Source organism: Zootoca vivipara, chromosome 3 (genome assembly GCF_965207765.1).
Source record: "Zootoca vivipara chromosome 3, rZooViv2.hap1.1, whole genome shotgun sequence".
NCBI lineage: Eukaryota > Metazoa > Chordata > Lepidosauria > Squamata > Lacertidae > Zootoca > Zootoca vivipara.
This window is the reverse complement of record NC_142586.1, coordinates 94,806,689-94,821,842: the sequence shown is the minus strand read 5'-3', so window position 1 is coordinate 94,821,842 and position 15,154 is coordinate 94,806,689. Positions and strand designations below refer to the sequence as shown.

General features: G+C 40.5%; 1 protein-coding gene across 1 annotated transcript in view; it reads right to left on the bottom strand.

The window, feature by feature from the left end:
- Nucleotides 1-2,004: 2,004 nt before the first annotated feature.
- The window catches only part of NSL1 (NSL1 component of MIS12 kinetochore complex), a 28,184-nt gene continuing 15,034 nt past the window's right edge, over nt 2,005-15,154 (bottom strand). Inside the window, exons 5-6 of the mRNA XM_035111290.3 lie at nt 5,869-5,936; nt 2,005-4,642 (exon numbers count right to left, since the gene is read on the bottom strand). Of these exons, the coding sequence (XP_034967181.1) occupies nt 4,394-4,642; nt 5,869-5,936 (317 nt within the window). The 3' untranslated portion in view covers nt 2,005-4,393. The remainder of the gene's footprint in view (nt 4,643-5,868; nt 5,937-15,154) is intronic.

Sequence of the window (15,154 nt, the reverse complement as noted above, 5' to 3'; positions counted from 1 at the left end):
TCCTTTGCTGTGTCCCTCTGCTGTCAAGAGATTTTCAAAGTTAGTCAGTGGCCTAGTGGCTGCAGCCAGGTTGTTTAAGAAGGTGATGGATCAGCCAAGGTATTGGGGCACCCTCTAGCTTATCTTGTTTCCCCCTTACTGGTATGGGGTTAGTTACAGGTAGGTACCCGTGTTGGTCTGACGTAGTTGAAACAAAATTTAAAAAATCCTTCTGGCAGCACCTTAGAGACCAATTAAGTTTGTCATTGGTATGAGCTTTCGTGTGCATGCATACTTCTTCAGATACACGGAAACAGAAGTCTCCAGACCCTTATATATAGTGAGAGGCTGGGGAGCGGTATTCTCAGAAGGGTGGTGGGAATGGGTGTTTGACTGATAGGTGTGGAAACTCGTTGATGACTGTTAACGACTGCAATTTGTCTTACAGGAAAAAGCAAGGGATGAGATGGCTAAAAATAGCTTTATCATGTATAATGAGATCAGAATCCAATGTCTTTATTCAGACCAGGTCTCTCCATGGTTTTAAGCTTGGTAATAAGTTGCAGTTCAGCAACTTCTCTTTCCAGTCTGTTTCTGAAATTCTTTTGTAATAAGACAGCTACTTTGGTATGGGATTGCCATGCTTGTAGAAGTCTGTTAGGTGGTGTAGGGCTTTGGTCTGCCCAATTCTTACTTGGATGCTTTGGGATGCATGGTGGAATAGTGCGTTGTGATCCAGGGGGATTAGTGAGGATGGGGACTGTTTTCCTGTTTTTCTTTTTCATGCTTTAAGCATAGACTGTGTCAGGACTTTTTTTTTTCCAGAGGGAACTCACAGTAACTCATTTTTGGCACCTCTCAGTTGGGCACCATTGCCATTCTAACGAGGGAGGTGTTCATAGTGAGTTCTGGCACCTGCTTTTCTAGAAAAATAGCACTGGACTGCCTGAACATGTTTAAGCATTGTGGAGGTTTCTGTTAGTTTGTTTTGGAGAAATGGGTACACTGAGGTGGGGGCGTTTCTGAATGTCTCCATGTACAGCCACTGGAAAACCTACATGTAATTCAACCAATTCTTGTTCACTGTGTTGGCACTTGAAAGGAACTCAATATTACTGTATTAGAATTATTCTCAATGGCATTTGACACCTTCTATAGAGACTACGGCTGAGATCTAAGATTAATCCAAGTGAAGAGAAACCAAAAGTCTTGTGCTGTGCAGATGGTATCATGAGATGGAACTGTTCAGGTTATAATACTAATTTTATGCACAGATGAGGGACATCTTCATCATGTCAGAGATACTGACAAGTCATACTGCTCGTTTTCAAAATGAATGGGCACACAACTACGATTGGACCCCAAGTTGTTTTGTTTTAGGCACTTTGGAAACCGAATCAGAATAAGTAATTATTTCTCCTAATTGCAGAAAGACAAGAACAAAGAAAAGCACCTAGACTACCAAATACAGGTCCCAAACCAAACCACACAAAACAATATATTATTAATGAAATTACGGACAAGAGAAATTACGACGAGGGAAACTACCGTACTACTCTTATCTGTGTAATGACAGGACTGGTCGGTACTGAAAGTGTGTTTTAAACGCTCAAAGTTCTTCCAAATGTAAAACTTTATAATGGGTGGATTTGAAACATGGCTGGGTTTTTAATATCTACTTTAAGGGATGCTTGGTAAGTTTTGCTCTGATCAGCAGACCCCTGTTCTCTAAAACTGTTTTGGACAGAGCTCCATTTCAAAAGAGATTTTCCATGTGGTATTGAGGGAAGGGAAACTCAAGCCAGCCACCTTGTATATGCATAACTAGTTTGCAGTTGTTTGGATCCTGACTATCCATTTCCTAATTTATAATGACAATTTCTTTATGCAAAAAAGTAGCACCAAGTCCTACTGCGTATTGCATTTCAGACGCACTTGAATTGCAGCTGTTTTGAAAACGTGACTCAGAACTGCTTTGCAAAAAAACTGGTAAAGCAAGCCAAAAATTGAGCATAAATCCAGAAATTTCGTTTTGATGAATGTGGTATACAAAAAATTGTATTTTATATACAAATATACATTTTACAAAGGAGACAAGGCAAGTGTACATGTTCACTGTGCAAGGCCTATTCCACTAGCACAATCTTTAAAAATAGAATTTCAAGAGCAGAGTTAAATATGTTTATAGGGTGATGTTAAGTATGTTAGACATACTTAAGAGGAGACCTATTGACATTAATGGACATGTCTAATGACTATCAACCATTTAGATATCACTGCTAGTATTTTGGCCATGGTCCTTTGCTTCAGACTGTTTAATGAATATTTTTTTAAAGAAACAGGATGGACTTCAACTAGGTCATATTTAGAGTAAACCCATTGAAATAAACATGATTAGGTTAAATCCACTGATTTAATGAGTCTACTCCAAATATGACTTAGCTAGATTCACCCCACAATAATTAACATTGAGGCAAGCATTTCCCCCCCCCTGTTTTCAGGAAAAAATGAAATTCTCAGTAAATTTCAACTAGGAAAAAAGAAAACAATGCCTGATAATAACAATGATTTAGCTTGTTGTTGTTTAGTCGTTTAGTCGTGTCCGACTCTTCGTGACCCCATGGACCATAGCACGCCAGGCACTCCTGTCTTGCACTGCCTCCCGCAATTTGGTCAAACTCATGTGCGTAGCTTCGAGAAGACTGTCCAACCATCTTGTCCTCTGTCGTCCCCTTCTCCTAGTGCCCTCAATCTTTCCCAACATCAGGGTCTTTTCCAAGGACTTTAGGTACTTCATAAATAAGCCTCACAAATGTAGTCTTGTTTTAAACTGTACATATATTAATTCCGTGGGAATTTCACAGATGGGGGGAAGCTACGTAAGAATGTAGTAATGTATTTACTAATGTACACACTGACCAAGCATTCTGTGGCAAAGCAAGCAGCATACAAGTCCTATACCCTCAAATTCAAAATTTACAGCTCTCCTTGAATATACACTGCCAGATTCAGAACAAACAATTCTGTTTCAGCTCACTCCACTCCTTTCGGCAGGCAGATGCAACTCAAAAGTACATTCCCCTCTGGCTTTAGGAGATCAGCAGTCGAACTGCCCATCAAGCAAGCACCATCTATGATCAGGCACTGTGTTTTAAAGAGACCCCTAAAAGAGGCCATCTCTTTTTGTGAGAACGGAAAACATAGATGTACTGGCAAGTTTGACAGAAAAGCAGCATGGCTCAAAATTAATTTATGAGAATTTTAGATTTATATTGTGATCTAAACATTTTCAATCTACTACATGGATTAGTAATCCTAACACCTTGTACTCTTGAGGTACAGATGAGGGCAGTACTCAAGAGACCATAAGAAGGTTAAAGCCAGATGTATACACACCATAATAAACACTGTCTCAAGATGTCACAATACATGCAAGCCAAGAATTCCCTTACAATTCCAAATGTTGCATATACTCCAGGTTACTTTTCAGGACAAAACAACATATCTGGTGGCAGACCTATGTTTTGGTACCTGCTTTGCCATTAAACATTTAAACAGTTTTGGAAGGAAGAAATGGTGGACATGCAACAGAAGACCCTTAGTCCTTTCCTCACTTGCTATTCGTCCCCTACACAACCTTTGCCCAGCAGGAATCCTCAATGCATTAGTTCTGTAGCTAGCAGAAAAGTAGTTGGGAAAAGTAATGCAGAGGAGAAGCAGCAGGTATGGAATGGCTTAAACACTCCTGCCAACCTCCAAATGGGACCCTTCCCCATCATTTCCTAGATGTTTAGTGGAGACTGATTCTGCAACCAAACACCCAGTTCAGCCTGCACCTATCTCCTGATGTCCGCAACAAACATGTACAAATAAGCTATACTCTGAAGCAATACTGATACACAATTGCAAACTGTTGCTGTGATCCACCAGCCCTTTAATGCCAAAATACTTGGACATTTGCATGCAGCAGGGTTTTGTTTTGTTTTAGCTTTCTTCTTTGCTCCCCATGGCATGGAGTCTTCTGCTTGAACTGAGCTTTCCTAGAGCACAGCATCCTGCACATATGCCCTGGAGATTCCTAGCCATTCAGAAGTTGTAAGCAACTCAAGATGTTGTAGCTGAATCAGTCTGCTATAATACAGCAAAGGTATAGCAGCCTCAGGTTTCAAAGAACAATGCTCAAAATTAGTAAGAAATGGTCCAGCGAAGTATTCAGAGCTATTTGAGAGGACCCAGCAACAAAACTCTGTAACTTCCAGATAAAAGCGGTTTGGTGGTATGGATTCCAGGGGACATCACTATTGATGCTTTTGTGAACCAGTCTATGTTTATGTGGACAGATTTGGAGGCAGGGGAGACTACACAGTAGTCCCCCACAAAAAAGTTTTCATGTATCAAGATTAATTACCCCTGCTCAAAGTGGGTAGCGTTTCTGTGGGGAATGAGTTCGTCTCTTTTTTTTCAGTAGCAAGGAATTACTGGTACCACTTTCTAAGGGTGTGACTTCCACTTGCGACAAAAGATCTTTGACTTCAATGTTATCCGGCTTTTTCACTTCTGAGCCAGAACAGATTTCTTGATGGAATTTGCACAATCCCAAAGTTGGTTGCATAGACAATGCTTCTGAGAAACCCTCTGCTTTTTCTACAAGGGATGACAGAGCCTGGGGTGGGGAGAACAGAACAGGTTTTAAGTTAGTGAAAAAGGAACAATTGTGAATTGCAGTACTGCAAACTCAACAACAGTCAGATTTCAAAGATTAACTTGCCCGCCATGAATGCCAAAACCTTCATTAATACTGATCCACAATTTCAGCATTCATTTACAAGGCTCAAAAGAATGATATTTCACATCTTCTAGAGTTGCAAAAACGATAGCCTACTTTTATCGTTGACCCCATTACCTTAATAATGTATCTTAATTCCCACACTGCACTATACCATGGTCAAACAACAAGAGCATAAAGAGGCCCTGCTATAAAACTCCGCTCAAAATGTTCAGTGCTCGAAGACAAACGGCTTGTATCCAATGTTATTCCTACTCCAAGTAGACTCAGTTACATTAATGGTATCTATTAATTTAGGCTCATTAATTTCAGTGTCTACTTTGAAAAAAACTTAGGTTGGATACAACCCAAGACATGTAAATTCCATTTCACCTCCTACAAATTATATTTCACCCACTGTTTAGTGGCAAAGAGCTAAGCCAGAAGGGAGTTAATTTAGTTTCTTAATTTAGTTTCTGAAGAAGTGTGCATGCACACGAAAGCTCATACCAAAATAAAAACTTAGTTGGTCTTTAAGGTGCTACTGAAGGAATTTTTTTATTTTAGTTTCTATTTGTTATCCTGTCTGTTATCAATACTAAATGTCCAATACATAAGAGCATACATGAAGAAGACTGAAGCTGAAAGCACATACTTTTTAATATATCCCACGTAAAAATATAGGACTAGTGGTTTACTAATGATAGAGGGGACCCACAGGAGGACATAATTATCATGCAAATGAACTCACTCATAAACCTACCAGGCCAGCAATGAACATGGGGACAGTAAATCCCAAGGAGCTAAGACATCTTTAGTGTCTAGCTGAAATGCTAAATGCAGCAAGGAGAACAGGGCCATTTTGGAGAACTAGAAACTGCTGCAGGAAATTAATAAAATAAAGTTGTCTCCCTGAAACTCAGAGAATTTTGAAGCCTTCTACCTTAGCTCAGTTGTGTCCAAATGAACAATCTTACCTTACCTAATAAAATGACAGATTTGTATATAATAATTAAAGAGACCCGTTTTATTTCCTAGGTTTCTGCTTCAGCACTGTTCTATGGCAGTGTCTGAAAATAAGTATAAATGCTCCCAGCTGATTGTGTCGCTCTTGCAGATCTCACCTTAAACGACTCTCCAATGTCCCTGGATGCAGTTTTTGTTGAAAGCCTCAAGTCAGCCATACGAGAATCTGCAAAGAAACAAAATGATTTCATAACCTATAAAGGGAGAGAAAATTCATTGCCCACAACAAAGTACAAAAAAAGGATTACAAGAGCACTATTACAGGTAGTCTCCACTATTTCACATCATTTAAGAATACTTTATTTCCATTAGAAAGCATCAAAAGTTTCTAGCATGAAGGAATGGTACCGAATAGGTTTCAGCAGTGATCTTTGTACATTGGCCAGATTAGCCAACAATTTAAGAGGGGGGAAATCCATGAACATGTACAGGAGGCATCTCTTGAAATTGAGCAAACTCCTGTTCACCCAGCACATAAGTAAGGAAACAATGTGATATAGTGGTTCTAGAGTTGTACTAGACCAGGGAGATTTGAGTTGAGCCATGAAGTTGACTATGTATCCTTTAGCTGGTCACAGTATCTCACCTGGTTGCTGTGAGGATACAATGGACAGAGAGAGAGCCTGGACTCCTTGGATAAAGAGCTGGCTTAAAATGTAATATATAATATATATATATATAAATGAAAGCATGCTTGTACGTGGCTATCTGTGATAAGTAACTATCATTTCCAGTTGACCAGACAGGGAAACATTACAGACTCCTCATAGTCACAAATCACAAATGACTAGCATAAGTACAATGTGGACAGGTGGGTTGATTCAAGTTTTTATGGGTTAATAAATTATGTGGGTTTATTTACAAGATTAGGCATAATAACAATATAAGGTTTGCTTGCTTGCTTGCTATCAGTCCTTTGGTTTTGCTTGCTATTTGAAAACCCTCCGCAAAGATTCTCTGAGTCAAGCCTGTGATATTAAACTGTCATGTTATAAATCTAGGTTGCTTACTTCCTACCTGAAATCATACTTTCCTTGCCATAAACACAAAGCTGCTTAATCCAACTCTAGTGTAACCTTTATTTATTTAAAGGTTTTAAGATTGAAAAGGGGGGGATGTTAATTGAGTTCCACTAAATGTCTACCTGCAATACAACACAATTGTAAAGACTGCTTCACAATTATGGTTGGTTTTTTTCATTACTAGAGATCATTTATAAGTGCAAAATTACAACATGTACAACACATAACAGGCACAGAGGACCTAAACTCAAATCGTGTGCATAGGAGAAAACTGAATAATGCATAAAATAACTTGTGTCCCAGAGAGCATTCAACCCATGCAATGTTCCAAATTCCCCTGTGAAGTGGCCTGTTACCACTGTGCTGGTAAATAAAATAAAATAAAATAATTTATTATTTCTACCCCGGCCATCTGGCTGGGTTTCCCCAGCCACTCTGGGTGGCTTCCAACAAAGGATTAAAAATACACCAGTCATTAAAAACTTCCCTAAACAGGGCTGCCTTCAGATGTCTTCTAAAAGTCAGGTAGCTGTTTATTTCCTTGACACCTGATGGGAGGGTGTTCCACAGGGCGGGTGCCACTACCGAGAAGGCCCTCGGCCTGGTTCCTGTAAATTCACAGTGAGGGAACCGCCAGAAGGCCCTTGGAGCTGGACTTCAGTGACCAGGTTGAACGATGGGGGAGGAGACGCTCCTTCAGGTATACTGGACCGAGGCCGTTTAGGGCTTTAAAGGTCAGCACCAACACTTTGAATTGTGCTCGGAAACGTACTGGGAGCCAATGTAGGTTTTCAAGACCGGAGTTATGTGGTCTCGGCGGCTGCTCCAAGTCACCACATTCTGTATTAGTTGTAGTTTCTGGGTCACCTTCAAAGGTAGCCCCACGTAACATATGAGCAAGGCAAATACAATTCTTGCAAAAGCCCCCTGACATGATTTCACTCAGGCAGAGAGAAGTCATGTAAGCAAGCCCCTGGAGAATCAGGTATTGGTTCCTAAAGCTATGAGCCAGGGCTAAGAGACTTATTTCTACTAGCAATGCAATTTATGCAAATCAGATTGCCCCACTCATGCCACATTTGCAGTATTGGGTCAGCTTGCTTTTTACATTATGTGGAAAGTGTGTTTGCATCAGGAAGCCTCCTAAAGCACAGACGCGTGTTGTAAGCTCGCTGACTTGAGGTGAACAGGTGCTGGGAACTCTGATCTACAGAAGTTCCTCAGCACATGTCTGCTGAGTGTTTACAAATACACACTTCACACTTAATGTTGTTAATTGCTGCAAACACGTTTGCTGCACAAAATGTGAATCAGCTCTGACTCATGAATACCCTTTCCCAATTCACAGAGTAACTTGCGAGAGCAGTTCTGTGAGCAAATGCTGGCGAGGCATCCTCGAAGTGGCAGAGATTGTGGTAAAGAGAAGGGGCAATCATCACAAAACAACCCCCGAAATACAGCCATCGGCTGCAGCCCAGGACACTAAGCAACAACATTTGCATTGTCAACTGGGAGACAAACGGATTTCGCACAAACCCCTCGAGAGGGCAAATCTTTGCAGTTTTCTTTGCAGGCAAACGTAAGCCTGTGCGCTTGCTGCTTTGTGGATAACAGCTGCCCTGTTCAACAGAAATCAAGACGATTGCCATAATTGCAATGGGCTCTTTTCTTAAAGGCCCTCAGCTGCATTTTGTGGATTTGGTGCATTATTGTGTTGAATCTTGCCCTTTCAACAGGGTGGACCATTTCTCTGAATCCATGAACAGGCTCATGAAAAAAAATGTTCGTGCCGCAAGACTCCCCAAGCGATTTGGCCGTTTCCCAGCTAGCTAGGGGACTGAACAGCTCACTCAGCTGACCTCAGCAAAAGCAAAAGCATGCAAGAAGTTCCAGCTCAGCCCTAGTTTTCACTTTGTGAAGTTACAACTACATGCTTTCCTGTCAACAGAAACTTAGCAAGTGAAGAAAAGCTAAGCCAGAAACAAAGAAGTGGAAATCCCACCTGCTGCAAAACAAGGACTTTCACTGTTGGGTCAAACTCAGTAAGAAATAAGAAATTATAAGAAATGTGGTGATTACATTAAAAGCATTTTTTAAAAGTTGATATTGCAGTAATAAAAAGAAAATGAAATTAGCTAGAAATGACTCCTTGAGTACTTTCCCATACATTAAAAGTGCAAACACACAAAGAATTGACACAAAGGTAACACTTCACTCAAGAAAGAATACCAGGAGTAGGAAACTTATAAAGACAGTCTGCAGTCCACTAGCAGTGGAGAAGGCAGACAGGACATAATCTATGTGGGAATTAAATTAACTGAAGGATTAACATCGGAATGGTTTATTGACTAACTAAGAAATGCAATGTGATATTAGATGATCAGCACTTCGTGAAATTCAGAGCTTGGGAAGTCACCCAAAGTTATGTAATTTGGCATTTATATTTGGCTTTTTTGGTTGTACTGTAATTTGGAATGTTTTAATGTGGTTTTTATTGGATTATTAAAATGGAAACTTAATAAATATTTTTTTAAAAAAAAACACCTATGTGGGAATAAAAGCCACCCTAAGGAGCGTTCGCCTGTGAACCCTTGCTCAAAGGTACAATGGTTTTCCAATAAGGAGTCTCGATAGGACAATACAAAGTAGTGACCTCGTGGGCAAGTGTGCCACAATTCCCCACAAGTTCTGAGCCAGAAAACAGCAGCAGTTACTGGAGAAGTTTGACGGAATGGCTCCAAGCATCTGGGAGGTTGCCACAGAGTTGGAGTGCCCTACTAGGTCAGCTCACATATTCTGATTGTTCTCTGTGAATTGGGCAGGAGGGCCAGGATTGCATGGTTTTTGCACCCCAGAATTTATGTGGGAGAATACAGTCCTGTCCATGATTTTCATACTTTTGCTCTAGTTACAGCAACTTCAGCTGTCTCATAGAACACCTGCATAATGCCACTACTCTTACCACCCCACCACCCTTCTGAGTAATATCCCCACCTTCTGACTATACATAAGGGTCTGGTGACTTCTGTTTCAGTGTATCTGAAGAAGTGTGCATGCACACAAAAGCTCATACCTATGACAAACTTAGTTGGACTCTAAGGTGCTACTGGAAGGATTTTTTATTTATTTTTGTTTTGACCTTCAAACCCTTCATCTGAAACATATACCCATTCTTCATCCATTTACCCATGCCCCTCTATCTCCATTATTTTTCTCTGTCCCTCCTGCTCCTCAATAAGCTACTCCTGTACAATGTCATTTACAGTGGTACCTCGGTTTATGAACACAATTGGTTCCGGAAGTCTGTTCATAAACTGAAACGTTCATAAACTGAAGCGAACTTTCCAATTGAAAGTAATGGAAAGTGAATTAATCTGTTCCAGATGGGTCTGCGGCGTTTGTAAACCGAAAATTCATAAACCGAGGTGTTCATAAACCAAGGTTCCACTGTACATGACATCCTCAAGGCATGTTGTACGTTACAAATTCCAGCTCACCCACGAGCCCTTTGAATGAACTTATAAACCTTTAGGCACCAGGCAAAAACATTCCTTTTTAACCAGGCCATTGGTTGATTTGCCTGCTTCTTGGGAGAAAAGCAATGACAAACCTAGGCAGCATCTTAAAAAGCAGAGACATCACCTTGCCGACAAAGGTCAAATCACTTTATTTCAGCTTTAAGCTCATAGACATAATAAAACAAGAACAGAAACGTGCACAATTTGATGTACAATTAAAAGGTAAATAGCTTAAAGGATATACAGAATTAGATAAGGATATAATAAAAGAATTTCAAGTTGTATATAACAATCCATTAAAGGTCCATATAGTTAAAGCTATGGTTTTCCCAGTAGTGATGTATGGAAGTGAGAGCTGGACCATAAAGAAGGCTGATCGCTGAAGAATTGATGCTTTTGAATTATGGTGCTGGAGGAGACTTGAGAGTCCCATAGACTGCAAGAAGATCAAACCTATCCATTCTGAAGGAAATCAGCCCTGAGTGCTCACTGGAAGGACAGATCCTGAAGCTGAGGCCCCAATACTTTGGCCACCTCATGAGAAGAGAAGACTCCCTGGAAAAGACCCTGATGTTGGGAAAGATTGAGGGCACAAGGAGAAGGGGACGATAGAGGACGAGGTGGTTGGACAGTGTTCTCGAAGCTACAAAGCCCTGTTTAGGGAAGTTTTTAATCTGTGATATTTGATGTATTTTAATGTTTGTTGGAAGCCGCCCAGAGTGGCAGGGGAAGCCCAGCCAGATGGGTGGGGTATAAATAATAAATTATTATTAAATTATTATTATTACGAACATGAGTCTGACCAAACTGCGGGAGGCAGTGGAAGACAGGAGTGCCTGGCGTGCTCTGGTCCATGGGGTCACGAAGAGTCGGACACGACTGAACAACAACAAAAGTGCCCTTTTAAAATGTAGGTTTTGGAGGGGTATTGGGTTGTTGTTTTTATTTTGATTATGTATTTTGTGGTTTTATATTTTGATTTTATTCTGTGAACTGCCCTGAGACCTCCAGGTATAGGGCAGTGTGTAAATTCAATAAAATAAAATAAAAATTCCTTCTTCTCCTCAGTTTTCAATCTGAAAAGTGGGACCACTAATGAAAGGAGCAGCAGCAAGATAGAGCAGCAGTGGGCAGACTTCAGGCTTACAAGATCTACTTGGTATTTTACTAGCACCCCCAAGATCCACATACTTGAAGCTGGAGCAAAATTGAATAATGTAGAGCAAAACAATTTGTTGTGAGTACCAGAACTGAATAAATCTTCCACTGCTACCAGACAGAAATCCACTCCTTGTTATCTCAAGCTTTCTTCATTTTAGCAATATACTGTATAACTTAGGGTAGCAGTAGAGTGTGCAAGGGTTCATTTTGTTGCTACTATTGTTAAACACTTGGGTGCTGGACATTCTTGCCCAGCAGAGACTGAAGTACCTGTCTATCTCAGCTAGAGACTGGAGTACAAGTTTAGTACAAACAACTAAAGGTTGTGAGCCTCTCAGAGGCATCCACCTGGCCTCTTTTGAACACAGAGAACTGAATCATCTGAACTGATCTAGCCCAACAAGTTCCTATATGATATAATATGCTGGAGAGATTGTTACTTGATAGTATATTAAAGGTGCTTGATATTTAGTAACAGAACGTTCATGGCTTTCAAAACACAGGGAAACGAAAAAAGGAAATGAAAGGTAGTGAGTAATCTAAATATCTTTGGTTTCTGGCCACCAGTTACTAAACAGGGATGCATGAACATCCCAGAAACTATGCAAATAAACACTTTGAACACAGTGCATAATTCTGTACGAAGATTTTTGTTAGTAATTTGTATTTCTGCTCTGCTAAGACACAAAGTTAAGAAGCACTGACTGCTGGGCACTGCCTGTAATATGTTAAAAAAAAGGACTCAAGTTTGTTACTAAAACATATTTATAGTTCTTTTCATTTTGAAAGTTATTTACAATTCTTATAAATCCTTACAATACTTTGCAAGTTAAATCATTAATATTAACTTTTTACTGGTAAGAGACAAAGTGTCTTGCCTCAAGTCACTCAGTGAGTCCACAGGATTAATGCAGTTTGTAGGGAAGCTTTGGAAACATGTGCAACTTGCTAGCACAAATGCACCCAAAGCCAGATATTGCCCGGGGGGGGGTACTTTGCACAGGAAGCAGCAGCTCCCCTAAGCCAGAAAAAATGTCACCAGAACTCAACCCAAATTTGATGGGAAAAACTTTATATTTGACTAAATCAGAGGTTCTCAAAGGGCATGGTGTGGCAGCAGAGGATGGCAATGGTGGCGAGAAGATTCTAGAAACATTTAAACATTTCAGCGTTGTATGAATATATGACCAGAAACAGTATCCATGCCTTTATTCAACAGCATTGGCTATTCTTCTACAGTTCTCCACAACTTACTTGTTGTGAACAGGGATTTTCAAATCTGACAAATATGAAAGATCAGAAAAGAGAAAGGCTTCTTTGTGTTGATGAGAAGATGAGAGTGAGTTTGTCTCAAATTAAACCTAATCTAAATGAGATTACCCGGGGAAAAACAGCTCAAGCCTCTCATGGAGTTTGTATACATACTTAGGGTACATATGTAATAAGCTTGTTTATAATTATATATTGGGAATGATTCATGTTCTTATGTAGCTGCATTGTTCTATACTTTCTGGATGCCCCATGATCATGTTATAAAGTACGGTATTTGTGTTCTATGTTACAAATAAAGCACTGCTAGGAGTTGTTTCTTTTTGTTTTCCAATGCATTTCTTATCAATAAATAAATTTGGTGTGGGGCGAGCAATTTTTTATTCTCTGGCCAAAGAAAAAAGTTTGAGAACCCCTGGTCTAAATTAAGGGTGTGTTTAACAAAGTGTTAATGATAATCGCATGCTGGAGTGGCAGAATTCACACCGTCTACTAACCAGAATTCACACACAATCTACTAACCAAGGAGATACTGTAGATTGTAGCTCAGTGGTACTGAGCTTTGCATGCAATGTCCGGACATCCCAGATTCAATGCTGAGAATCCCAGAACAAGTGGCAGGTGATGGGGAAGACCTCTGCCAAAGACTCTGGACAGTTGCTGTCAGTAAGTAGACCAAGTAAGCAGACAAAGAATTCGGCCTGGCATAAGGCAGAGACTGCTATGCTCCTAGCCTGCGTTTAGTGCCCCACTTGAAGAGTTTTGAAATGAAAAGCCGTGCCTCTGAAGAACGGCACATGGGCTAGAAAAAAGGGGCAGAATGACTGCACTGGAACAGTAGTCAAGAGCTGCCTCCAAATTGCTGACTGGGGCTGGTTTTAGGTGCCATAGAACTCCCTTGTTACAACTGCTCCACTGGACACCAGTGTGTTTCTGGGCACAATTCAAAGTTGGGGTCCAGAAAGGGCTGGTGCTATGATGTTTTTATTGTAATGATCTGTATGTCAAATATCTATGTACAGTGGTACCTCTGGTTGTGAACAGGATCCGTTCCGGAGGCCCGTTCACAACGTGAAAAGCCCGCAACCTGAAGCGCCGTATCTGCACAGGTGCCCAGCGAGATCTGGCGCTTGTGTGCACATGCAAAGCGCGATTTAGCGCTACTGTGCATGCGCGAGTGGCGAAACCCGGAAGGAACCCTTTCCGGTACTTCCGGGTCGCTGCGGGACGCAATCTGAAAAAACGTAACATGAAGCAAACATAACATGAGGTATCTATGTATCCATATCCATCCATCCATCTATCTATACACACACACACACACACACACACACACACACACACACACACTATATATATATATAGTACAGTATATATCTTCTATTAATGTTTAATTGTTTTTAATGATTGCTTTTTATCTATGTTTTTAGCTATTTCTATTTTAGCTATAAGCCGCCTTGAGTCCGTGTCAAGGAAAAAGGTGGGATATAAATAAATATTATTATTATACTAACAACAATTACAATAGAATGGGGAAAACCAGAGATCTGTTCAAGAAAATTGGAGATATGAAAGGAACATTTCGTACAAAGATTACCATAATAAAGGACAAAAGTGGTAAGGACCTAACAGAAGAAGAAGACATCAAGAAGAGGTGGCAAGAATACACAGAGGAATTATACCAGAAAGATATGGAGGTCTCGTACACCCCAGGTAGTGTTGCTGACCTTGAGCCAGACATCTTGGAGAGTGAAGTCAAATGGGCCTTAGAAAGCACTGCTAATAACAAGGAAGTGATGATATTCCAGCTGAACTATTTAAAATTTTAAAAGATGATGCTGTTAAGGTGCTACACCCAATATGCCAGCAAGTTTGGAAAACTCAGCAATGGCCAGAGGATTGGAGAAGATCAGTTTACATCCCAATTCCAAAGAAGGGCAGTGCCAAAGAATGCTCCAACTACCGCACAATTGCGCTCATTTCACACGCTAGCAAGGTTATGCTTAAAATTCTACAAGGCAGGCTTAGGCAGTATGTGGACCGAGAACTCCCAGAAGTGCAAGCTGGATTTCGAAGGGGCAGAGGAACCAGAGACCAAATAGCAAACATGCGCTGGATTATGGAGAAAGCTAGAGAGTTCCAGAAAAACGTCTACTTCTGCTTCATTGACTATGCAAAAGCCTTTGACTGTGTCGACCACAGCAAACTATGGCAAGTTCTTAAAGAAATGGGAGTGCCTGATCACCTCATCTGTCTCCTGAGAAATCTCTATGTGGGACAAGAAGCTACAGTTAGAACTGGATATGGAACAACTGATTGGTACAAAATTGGGAAAGGAGTACGACAAGGTTGTATATTGTCTCCCTGCTTATTTAACTTATATGCAGAATTCATCATGCGAAAGGCTGGACTAG